This window comes from Lupinus angustifolius, chromosome LG13, assembly GCF_001865875.1.
Source record: "Lupinus angustifolius cultivar Tanjil chromosome LG13, LupAngTanjil_v1.0, whole genome shotgun sequence".
In the NCBI taxonomy this organism is placed as follows: domain Eukaryota; kingdom Viridiplantae; phylum Streptophyta; class Magnoliopsida; order Fabales; family Fabaceae; genus Lupinus; species Lupinus angustifolius.
The window spans coordinates 4,908,878-4,927,112 of record NC_032021.1 but is presented as its reverse complement, the minus strand read 5'-3'; the positions used below and the strand labels follow the sequence as shown (position 1 = coordinate 4,927,112).

The window sequence follows — 18,235 nt, the reverse complement described above, 5'->3', positions numbered from 1 at the left end:
TCATTAAAATTATGATATGTGTCATATTCAATTTAACTTTTTTCTATAAAACTATTTTTAAAAGTTAAAAAATAAGACATTTATCACAATTTTAATGAGTGAAATCTCTCATATAATAATAAGATATTTTATTCTGTAATTTAATATAACTTCATCCATTTCTCCACTTCATATTTTGATTTTGAATTGAATTTTTTATTTTATATGCTTGCAACACTAACTCCAATATTTAGTAAAACTATAAATACCATTTTTTAGTTAATATGCATATATGAGGACGATGAGTATAATTATCACTATAATATTTAAATATTATGAGTTTAAAGATTTATATACTATTAATATATTAATATTATTTATTTGTCGTATTTTTTGAAAGTGAATAATAATTAAAAATGAATGATAGATAATAAAATAATTATGTGTTAAACTCTATAATGATCTCAACTAGATGAGAACAATTACAATGTTTATTACTTATAGTATCTCCTCACCTTATGGTAAGAACATACTATATTTCAGAGTGTATCACTGTATTTCTCAACAAATATCGCTATCATTAATTAAATAATGGTGTTTTAATATTTCTGAAGATTTAGTGAGACCCTTGTACCACTTCACTGATATATGGTTGGTGTTGAAAATAATGTTTGAAAGAATAATTACTATAAGTGAATAAAATATTTTGTAAGTTATCTCATTCGAGTGTAATATCATCACATATCCTATTTTTTAATTTTTATAAATAACTTTATAGAAAATGATCAAATATGATATATATCATAATTTTAGTGGCTGAATGATGTAACTTATCTCGTCGTATAAGAATATATTTTATACTCATAATATGATTAAACTAAATCTTAGTGGATACGTGTAATTTATTCCACCTTTTGTAATAATCCAATTAGGAAGAATCAAAATTTAAAAAAAGTTATTTATTTATTGATATTAACATAATTTGCTTATTTAGCTTGTCACTTTTTTGGCATCTGGTTTCAGTAATAAATGTTTTTGATTCATTTTGCTTAGAAATCCAAATACCGCCAAAATTGTAGTGAAGAAAGACCAATCCACTTCTGACTCACTCACTCACTCACTCATTCACCTCAGCACCAACTTCTAAACCAAATCTCCCTTCTCCAAATTCATTCTTTATCTCTTTCTACAATGGGTTACAGAGCAGAGGACGACTACGATTACCTGTTCAAGGTGGTTCTAATCGGAGACTCCGGCGTTGGTAAGTCGAACCTCTTGTCCAGGTTCACCAAGAACGAGTTCAACCTTGAGTCCAAGTCCACCATTGGAGTCGAGTTCGCTACCCGCACTTTGAACGTTGATGATAAAATCATCAAGGCTCAGATCTGGGATACTGCGGGACAAGAAAGGTTTTCTCATTTTATTTTTTATTTTTCGACTTTATTACTGAGTAACATTATACGTTGCTAATGATACAACTTCCTAACACATTTAGATCAATGTCATTTGTTTTCTTCTCTTAGGTTCATTTTGTTTACATATGAATTTCATTTCATTGTTTGAATTGTTTAGATGTAAGGTGAACTTTAGAGTAAATCAAACTAGGTTGAGTGCAATTGCACATTTAACCCTCACTTTTTAGCCTACAAAGATCATCCACACACACATATATATATATATATATATATATATATATTCCTTGACTTTAAAATTATTATAAAAACTGAGAAAGAGGGTCATGTCTGAAACCAAAATGTTTAACACAAATCACTAAAGCTCACATCTTTCACAGAAATGTTTCTCTTCTTTTTTTTACTGGATATCCCGAGGGTAATGTTTTAAAGGCGGTGGTGAATATAATTAAGTTAAACATCAGTGGTGAGGTTTCAGACTAATTTACTCTAAACTTTATGTCTATATCAATGCCACTTGTTCTGAGTGGCAAGGGTATTGGGTTTTTTTGTAACTTATCCCAAGGTTACATTTCGGAGTTATGCGGGAAAGAAAGAGAGAAGGGGCAAGGAGAAAGGAAGGCAAATCAAGTTAATCATTTCTCTTGTTTGGGAGTGTAAAATTTAGATGAGAGAAGACTAAAATAATTATAATGTAAAAATATTTTTTATTTTTCTTTTAAAAATCTAATTAACAATGAGAAATAGACTATAATATAATTATAAAATTTTACAATAGGCATTTAGGCACTTTGAGATGTTTGTCTCTAGAAAACCCCAAATTAGGGGAACCATGAAAATGAGCATGTGGAAGGTTTTAGAGAGTTGCAGAAAACCTTCAAATCCTTTCCTTCTCTTTGCCCCAACTCCCAAACAAGGGAGACATTTTCCAAAGCCATCTCTTTCCCTTCCTCCTCTCCAAAACAAGACTCTCAAATACAGCCTTAATGTCTTCCCATAATAGTTGGAATCTAAAGTGGTCAAAAGATGTAGTTAATGTAAACTTTAGGTTGCATATGTTAACCATCACAGAAGGGTATGAACACTAAAATTAGTAGCTAGCTAGTCGCCATTTAATGTTGAATTTTGAAAAAATGATTAATCATACTCTGGGATTTCAATGTTTGTTTATCTGTCATGTTAGCCTGGCACATGCATCTTACACAGCATGAAAGAAGTTGTAACTTGTAAGTATCCTGGGGCCTAGAAAAGACAATATCTGAAGACAAATAGCCTCTTGTAACTTAAACTTTACTCGAGTGATCTTGGACTGTCAGTGGTCGAGTGAAAGTTTCCCAATGGAAACTGAGTACTGCATTTGGAAGGAAATCATATTTTTGCTATGAGGATGTTTGGTAGATTAGTAGCAAAGTATTTTGGACAACACAGCTTGCTTGATATATTCCTTCCTGTGACTTTGTCTAGTCTCAATTTTATTCTTTTAGCACTTAAATTTTAACATATATATCTTCCACGGGTAAAGAAAAAGTCTTGTAAGGTAACTTTGTCTTTGAAATGAGTAAGGGCATCTTACTCATTTGGAAGAAAAAAGGCTTTCATTGTTCACTTTTTACCATTGTGTTTGAGTCTGATGATTTTACACACACATAAACTGACCATTAGGAAACTTAAACTGCAAAATGAGATACTTAATTGATGATGCAGAATTGTCTGTAGTAAAAATCAAGGGTACGCCTACTCCCCCCTTAGAGTATATATATTGACAAAAAAAAGAAGATAAAATTTAAAGCTGTATATGCTTCAGTTTCTGTATGCAATTATTCAATGAACAAATATTTAGGATGGGATTACAGTCTTATTCATGGTCACTCATGCTCACCACAATCTTGGCTCTGTCCTTTTTTTACCTTTTGGCTGCCGTAATGAACATGATTTTCTTTGTTGTCTAAAAATCCATTGATTTTAATTTTTATGATTTGTTATTGGTAGCCAAACCTGTAAATTGATATATTAAGATATTTGGTAGGAATGCAGTGTCATTGAGGCACTGCATAGTCTAATATTGATTTCTGTCTTTTTTACCTTGTGTTGTGACTTGTGACCACAATAGTGAACATGATTTTGCATTGTTGCTTAACAATCCAGTGATGTTAATTGTTATGAACTATTATCTGTCATCATCAGTTTCCAAACCTGTTAATTGACAGGTATAGTGCCGGCTAAATTTTACTTTTCCACTAAATTGCATGTCATTAACTTATATTGTTTCTTTTTATAGGTATCGTGCAATCACCAGTGCTTACTATCGTGGGGCTGTAGGAGCACTTCTCGTGTACGATGTCACTCGCCGTGCATCATTTGAGAATGTTGACAGATGGCTGAAGGAATTACGGAATCACACAGATTCAAACATCGTTGTGATGCTTGTAGGGAACAAGTCAGATCTTCGTCACCTTGTGGCTGTATCAACTGAAGACGGGAAGTCTTATGCTGAAAAGGAATCACTTTACTTCATTGAAACCTCAGCTCTGGAGGCAACTAATGTAGAGAATGCATTTGCCGAAGTTCTGACTCAAACCTACCGAATTGTTCGCAAGAAAGCAGTTGAGGCAACAGAAAATGCAACTGCATCTGTGCCGGCACAGGGAGAGAAAATAGATCTTAAGAATGATGTGTCTGCTTTGAAAAGAATTGGTTGCTGCTCAAACTAAGCTTGTTAAACAGAATTGTTTTGGTTGCTATGGCTGTGTTGTACGTGTAATATTCTTGGGGAGATACAAACTAGAAGAAAAATGAAATGAAATTTATTTTTTCATAGCATATAATAGACTTTCTTTGTAACTGTAATGTTAAGAAAAACTGTGCTTCAATTTTAATAGTAGCTGGGGAAGCATGTACCTTGCTTCAAGGCCTTGTCTATATCTTAGTTGTACTATTTTCATTATTAGTTTTTTGAAATGCTTTCACTTGAAAAATCTTTCGAGCTGAAAACTCAATGATTCTGTTTTCACATATTTTTCCTCTTCAGTAATCTGATGTGGAGGTGGTCCAAGATTGCCGATAATGTTTTGAAAATAAACTTTAGCACATTATATTTTTGTGTATTGATAACGTATCTAATGTATATTTTATTATTTTTATGTTGGAATAGCAATATAAAAAAGTAAAATAAAAGAGGAAGATAGTTATACACAAGGCTTTGTCCTGAAGATCACAAAGTCAGATGGATGAAGGTTTGTTAAGAGAGATGGTTACTCTCGCATGATAAAGGAGCCGGGTTTAAGAGTCAGCAAACTGAAGTGTAATTGCCCTTCAAATTGTATGTCAAGCTACTTTGTTTTGGTGGATAGCATATCTTTTTGTCACAAACATTATATACCACACTACACTATATGTACCTTTTATTTCTCATTAGTCAAAAAAATATGGGTGGACATCTGCTGTCCCACAATGGTGTACTACTTGATGTGTCATTATTTGTGATTGGTCAGAAAAATAATTAATTATTAAAATTTTAATTTAAATATATTTTTTCAAGCAGTCACAAGTAGTGGCACATGGAGTGACACTCTTTGTGAAACAACAGATGTGCTCCTAAAAAATATAAAGTTAATATATTTTTAATTTATATTTTATATTTCTACCCAATAAAAAATAAAGTGTACATAGAGTGATACAATATTTAGGACAAAAGATTAAGCTCCGTTTTTTTGAAGGGCTAGACTTAGTGCCAAATGAATATCACAACCATGACAAACATGAAACTATGGTTGGTGATCATTATCATGATAGGCTAACATAGGAACAAGAATCTTATATGATCCCTTGCAAAGAGTGGACAAAAGTATATATTCGTTTGCGAGTTAGATTTTGGACGGGAGGAAAGAAGAATGCTTGATAGTCATAAAATTCACTTATGAGTTGACTCTAAAGCTTTACATTTTTCTCTCAAATTCAACTCGCAAATAGACCATATGAGTAATGACAAGAATAACTCAAATGCAACATCTGATATATAGTGAGTGACACATGAAAAGTATGATACATGAGATGGGAGAAATGAGGATTCAAATGCTCTGGAAGACATTTTATGGGCTCATCCAACATCCATAACTTTATTTCGTAAGTTCAACATTATTATCATCATGGAGAATACATATAGGACTAGAGATTGTTGGCCAGATATTAACCACGAAAACATTCACTTTTGAATTTTGTGACATTCATCTGGGAATGACATGATATGAAGAAGGTGATTGGAGACCATGATAACATGTCGAAGGTCATTAATGATTTTGAATACTCTTTGGTGAGATCAATTAGTGATGTATTTTCAACATAGCATACTCTTTGGTGAGATCAATTAGTGATGTATTTTCAAAATAGCACATTTGGTGTGTCAGTTTCCTATCAATTGCAATGTGAATCACAAATTGTTGTGTCACATAGATAAAGTCCATGCAATCGTGAAATTAATGAGTTATAATAGACAATCATTATAGTGGAATTAATGAGTTGATGATGCAGCACTATGACCTGTTAGTTGCATTAAAATTTTGGAATCATATATATTGTCTCATTTTTTGTATTATTTTATATACGAACAACTATGATTGATTAAAAAAATTATTCTAATTAAAATTGTAATTGTTAAATATTTTTATAATCAACTACACCTTAATGAACTGACATGTCACGAAACTGTGAGGCAATGTATGCTTATTTAAAATTAATGCAACCGATGGTTTACAATTATTATAGTGCAGAAAGCTTAAATATTTAAAATAGTATTTGGTTTGTAATGGACTATTGCCTCTGAACTGCTTGTTCAATTTTTTTTGTCACCATCTTAAAATAGAGTTTCCCTTAAAAACGATTTAACAAGGGAGGTTAGAATTATATATACTATTCTGCAGGCTAATAGAGATGTTTCGTGCTTGGAATTTATTAATACAATAAGTTTTAATAATTTAATTTAATAAATTAAATTTATATGTGAAGAGGTGGATGAATAAGTTGATCACTAAAAGGAATACTTGTAGCTTGTAGGAGGAGGAACGTATGGTTATGCAGATAGTGATGGATTGAAATTAATCATTTAGTACCTCTCTCTTCATTTATACTTTAAGGTTATTCAGATTACATATACTATTGAGTACTGAGTACATATATAATGAAAATATGATTTTGTTAATTTTTAATTTATTTTATTAAAAAATAGTCTAAAATTACGATTGTTAGATATTTTTTGTATCATATATTGTCATCTTCATATGATACAGAAGATAATATATTGACATATATTTTTTATTTTTTCATTTAGGGAAATTGAATTTATTATCAGCAAACATAATTCGCATCTATAAATATATATATTTTGCATATTAAATATAACAGCTGATAATTCTCTCCTTCAAGGACAAAGAGTAGATTTTGCAGCTAGATAATAGTAGACTTGATTACAAACTGATACTTAGTCAAACCAAATATTATTACATGGAATCACTTTCAAGCTGTGCAACAACATAGACAAACATGGACCAACTACTTAGAAAAGATAAACAAAGAAGGAAACATGACAACATTGGACTTTCTTATTTTATTCATAGGTGGAATCTCAGTTCCACCATGACCCATGACACATGTAATTACAACATAGGATAACTTTGAGTTCAATCTTTTGATATTGCAATTATTTGGAGAAAGAACAACCTTGAGAAGTTTGTGATTTATCATCTAAGTGTGTCCCTGAAAGAAGGTCTCCTACTAAATCTGCTGGATCGTAGTAAACCTCAGCCTCTTCCACCTTCAAAGACTCGTCAACCTGTGATGGAAATTATCATTTATGACTCTCACAAACCAATAATCTTCTTTAATTATTTGGATATTCAAAGTATGTTCTTATAGGATAGATTTTTTTTTTAGTTTTTTAAAAGACATTTAAAAAGAAACAAGGTAATATTGGGTGAAAGAATTCCATAAATTTGATACACCACCTATTCCATTTTTTGTGTCTCAATAATGTCTTATTTAATGACTAATTAAAAAGAAAAATCATAAAAATAGAAAATAAGTTTTTTATATTACTTGATGAAATATATTGGTTTAGGACATGAGGACATTACTAGAAATTTATAATTTCTAATTAAGATTGACATCATATATTTAATACAACTATATCAATATTTATTTTGGGTTAGAAAACAAGTGATCTAATTACTAACAATCTATGAGACTTCTGAAACTGATAACAAATATAGGCTTAATAGTCAAATGGTTGGCTTAGAGGGATAAGTTAATGCATACAGAATGATTATGGTCCACAAAACATTAAATCACAAATAGTTTTCATCTCTCACCGTTAGAGAGAAAACGAAGGTCCAAAAGGAATTTATGATTTAGTTGAGTAAAATCATCATACCAAAACTCTCTCAAAGGTAAATCAAAGGAGTAGATCTCAGAACATGAACCATATAAGTTAATGCATAATGAATGGTCTACAAGACACCAAATCACAAATAGTTTTCTCTCTAAAAACGAAGGTCCAAAAGGAATATATGATTTGGTTGAGTAAAACTATCATACCAAACCTCTTTCTCAAAAAGTAAATCAAAGAAGTAGATATGAGAACATCCAGGTATGACTTTATATCCTTGTTTTATATTATGTGTGAGAATTATAAGATTCAAGATACTAGAATTGAGATTTCAACCATCATAAAGAATTTTTAACAAACAACTTTTTTTTGGGACATCTAATCCTTCTTCATTATGTAAAGTAGAATCTGATTAGATGTGAATATATATACCTTGAGAGTTCCCAAGCCATAGAATTCGACCAACTTCCCTGTAGGGGCATGCCCCTTGAAAGGACCTTCAGAGAAACCCCAGTGTCTGAACTTGAAAGCAATTTCAGGTGGTCCAGTATAAACTTTGATCACTTCCCATGCAAACCCTCTAGGAAAAGCTGATCTGAATGCTTCATGAGATGATTCAAAAGTCTCTTCATCTGCTTTGTAATACTTCAATTTTTCTGGCAGAGAGCTTTTCAACAACGCATTATAACTTCCCAACCTTAGAGTTTCCTCTGCAGATAATCCCTCCCTCCCTACAAATGAAACATGTATAATATATATCAAAGGGAAAAGAACAAGAACTTTGATGTAATTATTATCTGCTAGCCAATTCACCTGAAAAAACAAATATTTGTCATAAACTGTTTATAATACTTAGACAAAAAATAGTTAAATATTGAAGTTGACTTAATTAATGTGGATGTCTTTATGATTGAGAACAAACTAGTAAAGTCTCAAAACTTTAGCACTTTATGTATTTTATCTCGTACATATAATAACAAGATGAGCTTTTGTCCAAATTGGTGGATAAGGCCATATGTTTAACCTTTTCTGTGGATGTGATGTGAGTAGTGGCCAGAAAATACAAGGTTCTAGAGAATAACACATGGAAAAATTCGATCCACTCACCTTAATTATGGGAAGGAAAATGCTAAGCTCACACAAAAAATTAGGACATCAATACATCATGTCCAAGATCAAATATAGTGTTAAAAATTTGGTGTTAAAATAGGTATATATATATATATATATTTATAATTTCTCATGGATAAAATGCGGTAACAACAAATTTGAACATGTTTAAGGACTACTTAGTACTTACCATTAACAAAGAGCTTGAACTTTTCAGGATTTATGGTCTTGAAGTCCTTCAAGCGGGTCTTATGTGAGAGCTCCATCTCCCATGATTTTATGGCGTTTTGCACTATCTCCTCTAATGATCCTTTAGGCCATTCCTACAAATATCCATAACATAAATTACTAAGTGACCTTGTATAAAATATCAAGACTCTAAATATATAGAAAGAGAAAATCCGAAGAAAGTATATATGTTGTACCTTGGTTCGGCCTTCTTCAAAGAGCTTGTTAACATCATCATAAGTTGGTGGTCCACCATGTCTCCAAAGGGTTGTATCAGCTTCATCATGTAAGAAAGATCTGTATTTGTCTCTTGTAACTTTTCCAGAAGCTACTTCTTGGCTAGACATATCAAAGAATTATTGTTGAGCTTAGACTATATTGTATTAAGATGGTGATCATGGTGTACAACATGAGTGGTTTATATACAAGTCCCATATCTTTGAAAGACGTAAAAGTAAGACTTTTCATGATTAAATAAGAAAAACAATTTTTATATAGAAATCATTTTAATTAGAGAGTGTAACGTAGTCGGTTAATTATCCTATAGAGTTTTAAGTGATGAAACGGGTTGTTAATATGTCTCACTCATTACAAATATTAAATACTAACATTTTCTTAAAAATATATATATCTTTAATTACCGATCCTTTTGGTTTAAAACACGATAATTTTGTTATAGTGGAGGACCAGAATTTTTCTTATTGATTAAATATGAAAATTAGTGTCTATGAAGAAGATATTTAGTTAGGGATTTAATTAATTTATACTATGATTATATTATTTATTTTGATTGTATTAGAAGTGGAACGATTTGGTAAGGTAGCAAAGGAGAAATGTTTGAACTTTCGACTTTGACATCACCCTTTAATTTAAATCTTAGAGGCCAAAGTTTTTACTTTTATTTCTGAAATTTAAAATAATTTGTTATTGGAGACATTTAATTAATGGTCCTATTCTATATGAGAGAATCAATAAAAATGAGGGTGGAATCGGATATTGCTATTTACTTTTTAAAACACGAGAAAATCAACAAGAATGAAGCCGTAAGAATTTGTAAAAAAAATCATTATAAATTGGTTAAAAAACGATTTATTAACAAACAGGATGCAGATCAAAATATTATTTATAATTTTCTCCAAGAAATTAAAAAAACTTTAATTTTTTCATAATACGAAATATATTATAAATATATGTACCCCAGAGTAATTAATAATGCGTAAGAATATTAACTTTGTTAGCCTCAAACTCTATCACTTTTCTCTTTTATCCTCAAATTTCCCTTTTATATATGCTCCTTTTTCTCTGTGCAAAACATTCTTTACTTGTGAGAGTACGGTAGGAGATATTGAGACTATCCCTTATTATATATTTCCTTTTTTATAAATATAAAATACTTTTAATCTAAGTCATATATTAATGAGAGTAGTAAATTTCTTGAAAACTATAATACATTAGAATTTCGTTATTCTAAATACAAATGAATAGTTTTCATATATATAGTTTTTCATTAATCAACAAATGTTAATAAGAAAAAATAATCAATGCTGCATAAAAATTAAAGTACCTTATAAGAATGAGTACAAAAATCTTCTATATGATGTTTAATGAGGACTAGGGTGATTATTACACAAAACCAAGCATAATTTATATATTTATATGTAAAGTGACTGGAGAATGATTTTTAGTGTGTGAAATAATAACTATTAATAGTGATCATTAGATATTAGTTGAATAACCAAGATCAAAAGTTCTTATAATAAGCTCACTTTTAATTTAATCATTCATATCAACATTCATTACTCTGATATTTTTATATGAAAATTAGTTTGTATACCAAATATATGTGATAAGGATTTGACATACATTATTTTATTTATATATATGTGTGTGTGGAGACTATTGAAAAATGTTAAACCAAATTTATTGACTCTCTCGATTGTCGACCGGATCGGGTGCACTCTTGTTGCTTACCAAAATAATTAAAAAAAATATCTGAATAACTAGAAAAGAATAATACGTAGAATAAATGTAAAATACAGATAATGATATTGGCATGCTACCAATTATGCTGCTGACTTCTATTTCTCTTGGGTCTTGTTTGGTAGTGAAGTTTTGGAGGAGAAAAGATAGCTTTGGAAAGCCTTCTTCTTATTTGGGAGTTAGATCAACGAGAAAGAAAAGTTTTGGAGGGTTTCTCAAACATTATTACATACTATTGGGGAGTTTTTGGAGATAAAATGTCAAAATAGCTAAACATGTTTAGTAATAATATATAATTACATACTATTTCTCATTGTTAATTACATTTTTAAGGGAAAATAAAAAGATATTCTTACATTATCATTAGTTTATTCTCCTTCATCTAAATTTCATATCCCAAAAAAGAGAGAGGATTTCCTTTCTTTTCCCTTCCCTTCATTCTCCTTCCTAACCTTTTGATATTATGTAAAGCTTGCCCACTCCTTTTAGAAGATAGTTAGTTAAGGTAGTTGTGAAGAAGGTTAACTCTTTGACCTTGGCTAAGTTTCGATGAAGATACCAACATTAGCAAAAAGAAGAAAAAAGATTAAAGACTTGAAGCATAGAAAGCAAGCATCTCAAATAAACGAGATATTATAACTTTCTATGTTAAGTACTTCTAATTCTAAGTCATTTACTAAAGTTATACATAAATGCTCTTAGGAGTGTTTTTCAAAATGATTTGAGAACTTTAACTTGGTTTAAACATGAGTTCAAAAGGTTTAGAAAACTAAGTAATAGGTTACTCGAAACAGAGTAACAAGTTACCCAAAACTAAGTAATAGGTTAGTAGGAAAAACAAAGGAGATTAATCAATTGCAGCAATTTTCAGATTTAATCTAAAACAACTTCTTTCCAAATGAACCATTGTCACCCTAATCGATTCCTACATCTTGGAATGGGTATGATGGTTGATTGAAACTCTATTTAAACCACTTTCAAATTCAGAGACGAACACGCAACTTTCATACACATTTCCTAAAAACTTGGATCACAATTTATGATTTTATATTCAAAGTTGTTGATGTTTTTCTTGAAAACATTTTTCTGCACTTTCATTGCTTTTGAAAAACATAAGAACATTGTGTTATGATTATTGTATTTTTCTTACAAAGGATTCAGAGCATAAGAATGAGAACTTTAGCAATCCTAAGCACTATATAAATACTCTTCATTCTTCATACTTGTAAATCACAATAGGGTATGGTGAGGGAAATTAAAGAGTGTAAACCCATAAATGACGTGTTTCTTAAGTGCATACCAAATTAATTTGATATACTTGTATGAGCTATAGTAATCATAAAGATCATCGGACAACTCATTCAGAATGAAGTTCCTACATAAGTAATTACTTTTATTCCAGAGAGCTATTTCAATAGTCAGTTTATCTCTTTTCTCTTTGCCTCATCTGACACCATTTGAAATTTGTCCCGTCAAACCAAAATGGCTTGTTCAGGTCACAATTGTTTGGCCCAGTAATATTATCTACGAATGTCATTATTATTCACTCGATCTTAATTTGTACTTACAATACTTGCTTCCAAAAGTTTCTATGTTTATAAAGTTTGTAACTACTTATCTTCTTCAATGAAAAATGCTTTCAATCTTTTCTATTGTCTTCTCTTTGGGTTTGAAGGTGGTAACATAATAAAGATTGCCCTGATACATCTTCTCCCTTGTTTCTCATTCAAAAACCTTCTCTAAATTTCTTATTTTCTCTTCTACATTATCTTTCTTTTATCAATTTGATTCTTCTGTAAATTTTACAAAATCATGGCGCATCATTTACTTGGCCATATAGCGCATCTGAATGCCTTTGACTACAAATCTTACCACTATCAATATGCCATATATCAAACATAGCTAATCGTTCTCTTGTATTTTAGTAGTGGTAAGCATCAAATTCCATACAAGATGTGTGTATATAAATGTGATTACCGGGTTATTTTTCTATATGTCAAAGAAATTTAACTTGAAATTTATAAGTAAAATAATGCTATGTTTGGATTAAATATATAAGTAAAATAATATTCGGTTGTTTGTATCCCTTTTAAAAAGTTAAAAAAAAGTATAATATCTATGTTGCACTAGTATTACTCATTTATATTATTTTTATTTAAGAGTAAAAATTAATTAAATATAAATGGTAAATGATACAATGACAATGTATAAATGGATCAAACATATCATAGTAAGTAAATTATTAAAAAATTATATACATCTACCACCCAAGTAAAATGTCCCATAAAACTCACTCTATAGACATTATTAAAAAATAAAATATGCAATTCAATCATTTAAGAAAAATGAAAGTCCATAACAACGGAAGAATACCCGGATATAAAGTACCCCATTTAAGAAAAATGAAAAATGGTGCTTCAATTATTATTGTAAGATACAAAGGATATAAGCAAGTTCGTTAAAAACATTATATGGGGTGTTGATTGTGTAGCTCGCAACAATTCTAATAGCACGAGATAATCTTTACTGGCTGAGTCATGACCAGGTCGCTCTTTTTAAGATGTTTCGTGGTACTGCTAAAATTGTACAAGTAGACTATCAACCACGCCGTCATCAGGATAAAACAGTTCAGTTCTCTGTTATATGATATCTTGTTGCACTGTAAGAATCATTCTCGAATACACCCACAATACTGACTACCAGTGTCAGTTCTCGAATTCCCACAGTATGACTACCCGTGCCGATTCTTTACCCACAATACTGACTGTCAGTGTCAGTTCTCGAAATCTCACTTTGGTTGTCTGTACCAATTCTCAAGTACCACGGAAAGAAAGGGAGAGAAGGTAGTCGGAAATGTGTCGACGAAGTATTAGGGGGAGAAAGAAAAGTTGAGAGAAAACGCCTTCAACTTGCTGCTAGTAATAATGAGGGGAGGAAACCTCTATTTATAGCGTAAGGCCTCCATCGAATCCCTCATCTAACGGTGGAAAAACACTGACGGTCATATCATCCTACGGCCAGGAAGAGATCTCACGCGAATCTGCCTCCCACTGACCGAATTCTTCTCCTTTGACCAAGTTTCTCTCACACGGATCTCCTTTACTCTCCAACCGTGTTGACTTCGTCAAACACGTGTGAAATGCGTGTGTTGACTTGGTCAACACACGGTCCAAGCCCACATAGCCCAAAAAATAAATACAATAAAAAAATGTTATTTAAAAAGAATGTTGGGCCCGAGCCGAGCCGGTCGGCGGTGGTGGAGGTGGTGGTGTGTGTGTGGAGGGGTTTTGTTTGTGTGTGTGGAGGGGTTTTGTTTGTGTGAGTCCTCACCCACTCACAAAACCCATTATACTCCTTAAAACTTCCCTTCTTCAAGGAATGTGGGACAAGTGAGTTTTTTCATTTCACAAACTCAAAAATCACAATAAATAGCCTCATTAATATGGATTAAAATCACTTCAAAAACTCATCATTTTCAACAAATATCAACAATTCTAAGCAATTCCACTAATTTAAATGGTTGGATTCTGTTTATAGGGTACCCAAAAAAACTGTGTGTGTTTTCTCTGATGGAAAAGTATAAGTGTGTTGAAGTTGAACCATCCCATCAAAGTGGAGACTAAAAAATGAAAAAATAAACCATAAAAAAGAAAAGACGTAGAAGAGAATGAAAAAACAAATCAATGTGAAGGTTATCACTTCAAATATTAAAATAAAGTAAAAGCAATGAAGAGTTTTAATAGGAAGCGTGACATCCAAAAATGGATTTGTACGTGTATTAAAAAATATGTTCCCTAGAAGAAACGTTAATAAATGATGACTATTTGAAAATACGAATTGAAAAATGGGGAATGGTTGAAAATTGAACAAAAGCCTCTTATACAAAACTTATTCATCAGAATAACCAATATGTCATATTCGGATATATTGATTTGAATATAATTCGACTCATTAAATTTATAAACTAACTTATATATATATAAATTAATTTTTATTTTTATTATAACTCATGTATTACTTCTTATATTTATTGTTATTATATATAAAAACAAGATTATATTTATATATATAAAACCTTTTGCAATATTTTTTAAAAATGAATTAATTATTTGAGTTGTCTAAATGAACCAATTCGAACCGAGCCGAATAGTTCACGAACTTCAACTGAGCCGAATCTGAGCTAAAAAAATAACTCGTATCAAACTCGAGTCGAGTTTTGAGCTGATTCAATCCTTGTCGAGCTAGGCTCCAATTCGACTCGGTTCAAATTATTTCCAGCATAGGGAAATGCATATTTAGTTATCATTAACTTTTTAAAAATATAAGTAATGTTCAATTTATAAGATTTAGATATAGAAAGAGAAAAAAATGATCAAAATAATAAATTGTAATATAATATTGTCAGTTATGAACTTATGATATGTTGATATTATTATTATTTTTTATGATACAAAAAACATAATATTTTTTATATTGTTTTTATCCTTGTTTGGTCAGTGCATTGTTATTAGATGAAAATTATTATTTTTATATTCTTTTATTCAAATATTAACTATGGTTTTTGTAAATTGCAGGTGATGATGATATAGACTATTTCACTTAGTTTGTAACTATAGTCATTTTTGTTGAGTTGATGATACTACTAAATTACAGGGTACATTTTTGACCCCCTGCTCCCCCGGCTTGCAAGCTGAGAAAAATATGACCATCTTATGAAGAACAATCATCAATAATAAGAATGATGATATGATTATGATACATCATAATCTATCTATCTATTTTATTTACTATATAACAAAATAAACTCTCACCATCTCATCAATTGTCACATATCATCTCCTTCTTCACGCCACATCATCAATTGCCACATGTCATATCCTCCTTTATTTCCCCTCTCCTAAATGGTTCCATGGTAATCATATGTACCTTCTCACACTACGTTTGTCATTTCTTGACAGTTATTGCATTTAATAAATAATTATTGCATTTTTTGTGGCTACATCTTAAATTACGTTTGAATTGTTATTGAGGTCTATGACTCTCTTTATCTTCTAACATTCTTTTTCTCTCATCTTAAGAATGATCGCACCCTCAAAAATTAATAACATGATGACTTTCTTAAGTCCAATATACTTTAACTAAGTCACGGGTAAACATATAGTTTTTGTCTAATGATTCATATTTGATGGGTTTTTTATAGTAATTGGATTGAAATTTTTCATATGATATACCATATTAATTGTTTGATCCCGATTCTTCAAGAAGTAAGACATCATGCTGAGAGCATAGTTTCTTATATGATGTCGAAGTTCTCTCATGGTCAAAAATTGATTTAAGATTTTCATAATGTTGTAAGATTTACTGTTATTTGATGATAATTTTTATTCTCCTCCTTCATTTCCCCCCTCCTAAATGGTTCCATGGTAATTATATGTACCTTCCCACACTATATTTGTTCTTTCTTGACAATTATTGCATTTAATAAATAATTATTGCATTTTTATGGCTACATCTTAAATTACATTTGAATTGTTATTGAGGTTTATGACTCTCTTTCTCTTCCAACATTCTTTTCCTCTCATCTTAAGAATGATCACACCCTCAAAAATTAACAACATGATGACTTTCTTAAGTCCAATATACTTACTTTAACTATATTATGGGTAAACATGTAGTTTTTGTCTAATAATTCACATTTGATGGAGTTTTTATAGTAATTTGATTAAAATTTTACATATCATATACCATATTAATTGTTTGATCCCGATTCTTCATGAAGTAAGGCATCATGGTGTGAGTATAGTTTCTTATATGATGTCGAAGTTCTCTCATGGTCAAAAGTTATTTTTAGCTTTTCATAATGTTGTAAGATTTACTATCATTTGATTATAATTTTTATTAATATTTCTAGCTGATAAAAGGTTGGATGACTAAGAAATTTTTTACCTTATTACTTTTTTATGCCTCTTCATTATCGTCCTTTTTTTTCCTTTCAATCATCCTCTTTAAATTGTATTTATTTATTTTGTAGGTATGATCTTTACTACATTTTTCATTGATTTTTTGATTTATTTTGTAGATCTGTTTTTATTTTATCATTGATTTTTTGTGTACTTTTTTATTGACTTTGTTATTTTATAGACATGCTCTCACTAATTTCATTATTTTTTAGATATATTCTTCCAGCAATTTTCTCCTTTAGTGTTTGATAAGCATAGGTATCTTCCTTGGGGAAGATCAAACCTTCAAAACCTATGGTATGTACCCAATCTCCATTATATTATACATTCACTTACAATATAACATTTATTTGTCTATTATGTTTGTTAATAATATATTTATCTCCTCGTTTTATGTCATTGTTATCATTTTCTCTCTTTATTTATAGTTTGGTTCTCTCCTGAAACATCTCTACAAGTTAATTTTTTCTATTCGCATCTATTATCTTACCTATACATTTTTTTATTCAAAGAATCATTATTTTATTTTTTTTGTTTTGCATGTTTCAAAAACATCTAGAGTGTATCATCCTCTGAAATAAGGTAAAGATCATGGTTAGTTATTGTGTAACGCCCCGAAAAATACTTCTCAAAAACATTGCGGAAAAATGGGTAAATTTTTTTTTTGAAATGGGGATGTATAAAATTGTTTCCTTTTAAAATCTTCCTTTTCCGGGACATCACTTTAAGTAACTCAAATGCGGAAAATCAACTTATCGTTATCGATTGATAACTTAACCTGATTCACAATTTCCTGAATAAGACAATACATATAAATGGTTAAGTCATCTTTAGTTCATACAAACTAAATCAACAAAGGCGGAAACTACATCGCCATTAACATATACCAAATCCAAAAAGAAAGGGCGAATTATTAATCATCGCCCACAGACCCTAAACAAAGACAGGAACAACTGAAGCCATCAGTGTTTCAAAAGTCACAAAATGATGAGTAACTCCTAGTGGCTAACTCCAAAGCTAGGATACTGCCTCTCCTCAATTCCTCATGCTCCCTCCTGGAACATCACGGACGGTAGCTCCAAATCTGAGCAAAGCTGTCTACCTGACGAGCACACGTCCGAAAAGCAAACAATAGAAAAAGAAGAGACATAGAGAGAGTAAGACATCTAATGAACGTAAATTCATTGACA

General features: G+C 30.6%; 2 protein-coding genes across 2 annotated transcripts in view; one reads left to right on the top strand and one right to left on the bottom strand.

Annotated features, from left to right (window-relative positions):
* On the top strand, positions 1,045-4,309 carry LOC109363155 (ras-related protein RABA1b-like). Its single transcript, XM_019609294.1, has 2 exons — positions 1,045-1,388; positions 3,670-4,309. Exons 1-2 carry the CDS (start codon positions 1,171-1,173, stop codon positions 4,100-4,102), a joined length of 651 nt encoding a protein of 216 aa, XP_019464839.1. The 5' UTR covers positions 1,045-1,170; the 3' UTR covers positions 4,103-4,309.
* LOC109363292 (pathogen-related protein-like) overlaps positions 6,832-18,235 on the bottom strand; it is an 11,632-nt gene continuing 228 nt past the window's right edge. The window contains exons 2-5 of the mRNA XM_019609506.1: positions 9,303-9,478; positions 9,068-9,200; positions 8,200-8,498; positions 6,832-7,215 (exon numbers count right to left, since the gene is read on the bottom strand). Of these exons, the coding sequence (XP_019465051.1) occupies positions 7,084-7,215; positions 8,200-8,498; positions 9,068-9,200; positions 9,303-9,452 (714 nt within the window). The 5' untranslated portion in view covers positions 9,453-9,478 and the 3' untranslated portion in view covers positions 6,832-7,083. The remainder of the gene's footprint in view (positions 7,216-8,199; positions 8,499-9,067; positions 9,201-9,302; positions 9,479-18,235) is intronic.

What these genes read in the sequence shown, in the direction of transcription:
- LOC109363155 (XM_019609294.1), top strand. Translation starts at nt 1,171, where the DNA reads ATGGGTTACAGAGCAGAGGACGACTACGATTACCTGTTCAAGGTGGTT. An exon ending in GATACTGCGGGACAAGAAAG is followed by an intron (nt 1,389 to 3,669) that starts GTTTTCTCATTT and finishes TTCTTTTTATAG; the next exon opens with GTATCGTGCAATCACCAGTG.